Below are 7,386 nucleotides of genomic sequence, written 5' to 3' on the forward strand. Positions count from 1 at the left end.
TTTTCATTTCAGATAACATTGCTTGTCTCAATTTTATTGAATACTCTAAAAGAATGCATTTAGGAACCAACTGCTATAAACCCCATGCTTGATGATTATTCTTAAAGTTATTAGAGGAAACGGATGTTTGAATGACTTGAGATTTCTTTATGAGTGAGATGTCAGAATACCCTCCAGAAAGTATCTCTCGCTATCTAGGCCTTAATGGGCACAGTCCTATACCATAGACATTAAGTGAATCGTCCAGCTAAGAGGTAGCTGGTGTGGACAGAATGATTCGAGCTCTACAAATTAGGGTAACTTCTTTATTCATGGTGATGTGAATAGACAATCTTCTGTTCCTAAAACACTTCATTGTCGCAGAGTTGTATAGCTTTCTGAGATTACATTAAATTCATGATCTTTGAATTTGTGATGCATCAACCCGAAATACAATTATTTTCATATATTTTTTTCATTCTTTTCATTTTTGCGATGATGCACCACTCTCTTTGACACTAAGTAGATTCTTGAGTTGTCGATTGTCTTCAAACTTTGGTTTTGACCTCATCTCCTTAGTTGTGATTTTTTATACTCAAATCATTCATTTTCTGTTACACTGGACTGCAATTTTCAACCCGTTGATAGGAGAGACACTCCCCTTTGGATAAACCAACTTTTAAGTGATTACTTTCAATTAAAACATCAAGAGTAAATAGAAGTTGGTATGCATCATAGACAAAGTAAACTCATCTTGCAGACAAACTATGTCATCCTTCTCTACCGAGTATAAATCGTAGTAGGGGAGACCTCAACCGTCTGTTGAGTAACTGAACATTTTTTTCTCGATACATTCTAAGTGATAGTTAGGTGACTACCCTCAATAGCTCTAAATCGTTCCATTCCTTGTCATGATATTTACTTTTTATGTGTGTGATCATCTCATTCTAAAATTCAACGTCTAAGCCTACCAACATATCATTAACTAATCATGTATTACTTTATACGCAGAACGATAAACATGCAAGTTCAGTAATACAGTCATTTCCCTTTCAAATATCAACTTCTCGTTTTTATGTTTTTCTACTTTTTATTGTTTTTCATTTTATCATTTTTTATTTTATTTTCATTTTTTTATTTTTTTCATTTTTTCTACTGTTGCCATTTTCTCCCCCTATAATACTAAAACACAAATATTTTTGGTTTTTCGAATTTTATTTAAGCTAAACACAAGAAAATATGCAAAATAAAAAATAAAATGATCATGCAAGGCAGGAAAAACATGCAAACAGATAAAACCATACAGATGCAAAATATATAAATGATACACAAGAGTTGGTTACTTCAAAATCTCCTTATCAGATGCAACATTAGCTCTATCTTTCACACCGAGAGGTATTGAAAATGAGGTCAGTCAAAAGCCTTGGTAAACAAATCATCATGTTGGGTTGTGGTACCTATTTGCAGGACATCAATTAATTTCTTTTCATAACAGTCCCTAATAAAATGATACTTGATCCCTATGTGTTTGGTATTAGAATGATTAACAGGGTTCTTAGTAACAGCATGGTAGCAGTATTATCAACATAAATAGGAGTGTTAGAAATATTCAAACCGTAATCGCACAATTATTGATGAATACAGACCACCTGAGAGGTACAACTTCATCAACAATATATTCAGCTTAACAGGTTAATTGTGCAACAGCAGTTTGTTTCTTACACTGCCAGCTCACTAATCTGCTCCCCAGAAACTGACATCCACCAGATGTAGATTTAAAATCTCTTTTGCATCCCCCGTAGTCATAATCACTATACGTTGTTAACTCAAACCCATCATTATGCGGATACCATAGGCCCAAACTAGGAGTCCACTTGAGAAACACACGATCTTTTTTACTGCGAGTATATGGTTCACATTCGGATTATCCTGATAATGAGCACACATATAAGTAATGAACATGATGTTAGGGCATGATGCTGTAAGATACATAAGGGAACCGATGATAGCTCTATATAAGGTCTGGTTGACTTTCTCCCCTTTATTTTTCGGTGTAATCTCGTGATTCATCGACAGAAGAATCTTATCAACTCGTTCATCTTCCACCTTGAATCGACTCAAGTGTCAGGTACATACTTCATTTGATGTAGAAAGATACCATTTTCCGTTTAATCAATCTGCAAACCCAGTTAAAAGCTAATAGTACCCAATGAACTCATCTTGAATCTTTTCTACATTACATCTGGAAATTCATCTACCATTTTCTGATTTGTAGATTTAAAGATGATATCATGCACATATACCTGAACTAGCATAATATCATCACCCTTTTATTTAATAAACAGAGTCTGATCGATGACTCCCCTTCTGAAACCATTATCTATCATGTAATTTGATAGAGTAGCATACCAAGCTCTCGGAGCTTGATGAAGAACATAAAGTTCTTTCTCTAGGAGAAACACCTTCTCTGGATGATGTAGATCAGTAAAACCCGGTGGCTGAGTCACATACACTATTTCTTGTAGAGTGCCATACAAGAATGCACTCTTCACATGCATCTAAAATACTTTAAAACCTTTGAATAAAGCAAACACCAAAAACATCTTAATCATCTCTAGTATGGCTACTGGAGCATACACCTTGTCATAGTCAATGTCTGGTATCTGCTGATAACCCGTGACTACTAATCTAGCTTTATTCCGAATCACAATCCCTTGATCATCTTTCTTATTTTTCAAAATCCACTTTAATCCACACGGTTTATAGCCTCTTGGTTGAATCACTAGACGCCAAACACTCAAATGATGAAATTATAAAAGTTCTTCTTGCATAGATGTAACCCAAGCATCATACTGCAGTGCCTCTTTGACATCTTCAGGCTCAATTTGTAAAACGAAGCATGAGTGCGTATTTCTAAAGATTCTTCCGGTCTGATTCAACTAAGTATAAAATGCAGTCACAACATAAGCAGAGGGTGTGCTCCAATTGTGGGATAGATGCATCAAAATCTGATTCACCATTATTGGGGCCAAACTCATGAGTACTAGTCTCTGTTTTGATCGGAATACCAGATTGTACACGCACATCAGACGCATTCTCAGAAGAGATACACATATTATACATCATTTGTGCAGCAATCTCATCATTAGAGTTCTCTTCGGAAAGATGGAATGAATCAAAAAGTTCATCATAATCAAACTGCCATTGAAAGCCTTTACCAGCTGGAATAGGAGCATGTCTTTGAATATCAATTGCAGTTTGTTCTTTTACACACCGAGAATCAAGATTGAATACCCTCTTACATGCATTTACATAACCCATTAATCTCCCTGTAACTGCCTTTGGATTGACTTTACCTCCAGTATACCGATCAAAATAGTACAAAGAGAACCAAACGGTTCAAGATGCTTGATGTTAGGTTCCCTTTTAAGTAGCATCTCATAACCCGTCTTGCCGTGTCATTTGACAACAAGAACTCATTCATCGTGTAGCATGCATTAGAAACTGCTTCACTCCAGAAGATAACAGGTAATTCTGAGTCAGCTAACATAGTTCCGGCAGTTTCAATTAGAGTTCTATTCTTCTTTTCAGCAACTTCATTCATCTGTGGAGTATAAGGAGAACTAAACTGTTGTTGAAAGCCTTCTTTATTACATAAATCCTCCATCTTCTGATTATTAAATTCGGTAGCCATTATCAGTTCGATTTCTTCTTACCTTTAGCTTGTATAGAGTCTCAAGTCTAGTTATTAACAGCTTAATTTGATCAAAAGTATCAGCTTTACTTTTTAACATCACCACCTGTAAACAGCGAGTATTCATCAGAAAAAAATAAACAGTAAGAATGACCAGTGATACTCTTCATGTTTATTGGACCAAAAATATCCATATGAAGAAGCTCAAGCGGAGTATCAATTGAATGATGCTTCTTGACTGTATGCGGACTTTTGGTTTGCTTTCCTTTCTTAAAAGGAAGGTACCCTACTGGAACATGAAAACCTTTAACATTAACCCCTTTAACTAAATTGTTGTGTACTAACTGGTTCATCTTCCTGAAACTAAAATGACCCATTTGTTTATGCCATAAGACAGATTCTTGCTAAGTAGCTTTGGATACAAACGCTTGATGCCATGTAGCTGCTTTGACATAAGCCTTTGACATATCCCGAATGTATAGGTCTTGACTTCTTGGTGCCGTCATCTCTTTTGGGATCTTATAATCTTTCCTCATAATGTAACACTACTAGTCATCGAATAAAACTTTATGTCTCTTGTCACACACTTGTGAAACCAACAATAGGTTATTCGTCATTTCTTTAACAAAGCTCACTTTATCGAAAGTGACTGAGGAATTTGAAATCATTCCTTGAGCTGTAATAAAACAACCTTGATCTCTTGCGAATGAAACTAGTCCTCCTTTAATAGGTTTAACATCTTGAAACAAGGACATATTTCATGTCATGTGTCGGGACGCCCCACTATCAACAATCCAGGTATTGGTGCGTGGACTATTGGCGACCTGCACAAAAATTAAAAAGGATTAGTTTAAATGGGATATCCATGCCTTGACAGCAATGGCTTTCCCTTCGACACCTCAGCTATTCCCGAACTGCTAGCACCATTCACATCCATTTTTGATTTCCACATTTGATTTTTATGCATTGGTTTCTTGAAATAAACATTTGTCTGTTCAACCTTTAAATCACTTGTTAATTTTGTTTCATGTGGAGTAATCACTTGTTTTTCAGACTTACGAGAAGTATGTCTGGAAGACATTTGATCCTTCTGAGGAGAAACTGATCTGTTATTTTGAAAAAAATTTGTTGGAGTTAGTTTAATTCTCTTACGGGGTGATGTAAACTTTTGAGGACAATTTAAATCCCTATGACTCTCCATTCCACAGAAAACACTGATGTATTGCTAAGTCATTTCCCCGGTAGTTAGATTCAAACCTAGGGTTACGCTTGTTAGGGGATATGGTCTTTGATTTCTAGGAGGTGTGGGAGACCTAGTAGGTGTTGGTGTTCTAGCAGGAATTTTAATAGGTTACCTATGAGCAGGAGGAACATACCTTGATGGAGAATTATTGGGCGGTTTCATGAAGTCCTCCTCTTGAAATTAGGACATTTTATAAATTTAATTGGGGATCTGATATGACCGAAAAGGATAGTTTTGTTTATGCGGTGTCATTATGCCACAAGGCGTTAGAATCAGCTATGTAGAGGGAGAATAGTGGTTTATTATTTGTATTTTGCAGGGCCTAAATTTACTTTAAACTTTCTAAGGTAGAAGGTGTAAGTTAACCTAGGATCGTATTTTTGAATGGTTTAACGAATTGAAGATCAAGTGGATAATTGTCTTTGGTAAAATTATCTAGATAAAAGATAGTATTTGGTTTTAAGCTAATTATCCTAATTACACAAAAGTAAAGGTGCTGGAGGGATATCCGAAGTATGCAGATCAGGGAAATGTTGACCAAGATATCAGTTTGGGCAAGGAAAAGGTAATTATATTTATGTTAAAGCTATGATTAGAATGGTGTAGATCTGGTTGGATGAGCCAATTACACATACCTACTTATCTCTAGACTCTCAGAGTTCTCGTTGAGCAGTGAAAAGTATGTCACTTGGTGGTATAATTGAAAGGTAACTGATGATGCGTGTGGAACAATACATCATTTACCCTCTAAATTTATACAAGATTCAAACACTACAAATAAGCACACACAACTAACGAGCAATTAGAACCCGGTTATTATAGCACTTTAATGTAAGTATTCGTTTCAAGTTCGTCCCAAGAGAGCGGTGTAAGTAGAATAATTGAAAACTATTAATTGTGCTAGGGTTTGTTTGATTTGGGGGGGGGGGGGGGGGGGGGGGGGGGGGGTTTGATTGATTTTAAATAACAACTAAAACGTATGCAAGTAAATAAACTTAAACTTAACAATTAAGACAAGTAGCAAATAACAAATAACGAGTAACTAAATATTAAGAACTAATTCAATTAACTAAAGAGTGTTCACTTACCTAATCATCTCTATGCTTGGATTGCCCCGTTTTACCCAAATTGTTATCGCGCTAGTTGTTGAACTATTAAATGTTTAGCATTACTACCAAACCTTAATCAAATTATACTTTGAAAACTCACATAACCATTATATCCTAAGATCAAGTTAAGTATGAGTGGTTATTGAGATTATGCTTGGGTTAAAATCACTTAAAACCCTTCAACTATCATAATCACTTAAGATAATCAAACACCACTATGTTGACTAAAGGTCAATTGAAAACCAACATAGACTAAGAACACAATCAGTTGAAATCCTCAATCTAGTTGCCTAGATCACCTAAGGTGTTGAAGCGTAGATTGATTCACTTCTCAAAACACTAAGAGAACTACTCAATCTATGTAATCAAAGTAAAATCTAAAACAAATCATAGCAATGGACCTCATAGCTAACATAATAAAACTTGTTCATGTATTTCATTCAAACAACTTTATTCAATCAATATAAGGCAAATCCTTGCATTAGAGATTCATAGATAAGCAAACACAATGGATTTAGCCAAGCATGGCTAAGATTACACTAATTATAAGCATTGAAACACAAATAAACATCATATTTAGTTATTACAAGTAATTGATTCAAACTAGAGTAAGAAAGGCGGAGATTAGAACCCAAATTGAAAGAAAAGGAGATCTAGAGCTAAAACTATGATGGAACTTGAGCTTGCTTACTTTAATTCACCTTTAAACTCCAATAGATGATGAAATTAGGGTTTTAGAAGTGAAAATTGGACTTGGAATTGCAGTTCTATCAGCTCTCCCTTCAAAATGACCTAATCACTTTCCTTTTATAGTGCTGAAAATTATGGGCTGAACACCGACAGGAGCGCCGCTTTTGGCTCAGGACCGGCGCTTTTGGCTTTCTTCAAGAGCGCCGCTTTTGTGCTTAAGTGCGGTGCTTTTGTGGTAAGAGCGGCGCTTTTGGCATTAAGGAACAGTGCTTTTGGATACTGGTGGAAAATAGTGCCAAATCATGTACAAGAACTTCGCTATTCATTGAGGTGCAGCGCTTTTGACCATTAGGAGCGGCGCTCTTAGATGAGGAGCGGCGCTTTTGGAGCTGTTTTCTGCACTTGCCATTTTATTTGCCACTTTTGATCAAGACTTGGTCAATTTTACACCAAATCAAGCTTTTATCCTTGAACCGACACTTTAGCGCAAATAACCAACTTTCGGCCACAATGATCCTCAAAACCTAATGAAATGAGGGAGATATTGTGAGATAAAATGTGTATAATTAGAGCACTATCGGTAACTATACCTCGGAGGTTATCCTTAGTAAAGCACTAGGTTTATTAGTGAGTTGAGCTCTAATCCTCACCCTCGTTATCAGTTTGGGTAA

At 35.9% G+C, this 7,386-nt stretch overlaps 1 protein-coding gene across 1 annotated transcript; it reads right to left on the bottom strand.

The window, feature by feature from the left end:
- Positions 1-1,663: 1,663 nt before the first annotated feature.
- Positions 1,664-3,673, bottom strand: LOC139844019 (uncharacterized). Its single transcript, XM_071834219.1, has 5 exons — positions 3,493-3,673; positions 2,940-3,335; positions 2,619-2,761; positions 2,389-2,537; positions 1,664-1,877 (listed from the first exon to the last, which is right to left on the bottom strand). Exons 1-5 carry the CDS (start codon positions 3,671-3,673, stop codon positions 1,664-1,666), a joined length of 1,083 nt encoding a protein of 360 aa, XP_071690320.1.
- Between the last annotated feature and the right edge of the window lie 3,713 nt (positions 3,674-7,386).

This window comes from Rutidosis leptorrhynchoides, chromosome 1 (assembly GCF_046630445.1).
Source record: "Rutidosis leptorrhynchoides isolate AG116_Rl617_1_P2 chromosome 1, CSIRO_AGI_Rlap_v1, whole genome shotgun sequence".
NCBI lineage: Eukaryota > Viridiplantae > Streptophyta > Magnoliopsida > Asterales > Asteraceae > Rutidosis > Rutidosis leptorrhynchoides.

Excerpts from the sequence above, each read along its gene's own strand:
- LOC139844019 (XM_071834219.1), bottom strand. The coding sequence starts at position 3,673 with ATGGCTACCGAATTTAATAATCAGAAGATGGAGGATTTATGTAATAAA. Across the intron at positions 2,762-2,939 it reads GCACACCCTCTGCTTATGTT|TGATTCAACCAAGAGGCTAT; the intron begins GTGACTGCATTT and ends TTTGGCGTCTAG. Across the intron at positions 1,878-2,388 it reads CATCAAGCTCCGAGAGCTTG|TAAAAAAGATCGTGTGTTTC; the intron begins GTATGCTACTCT and ends ATATACTCGCAG.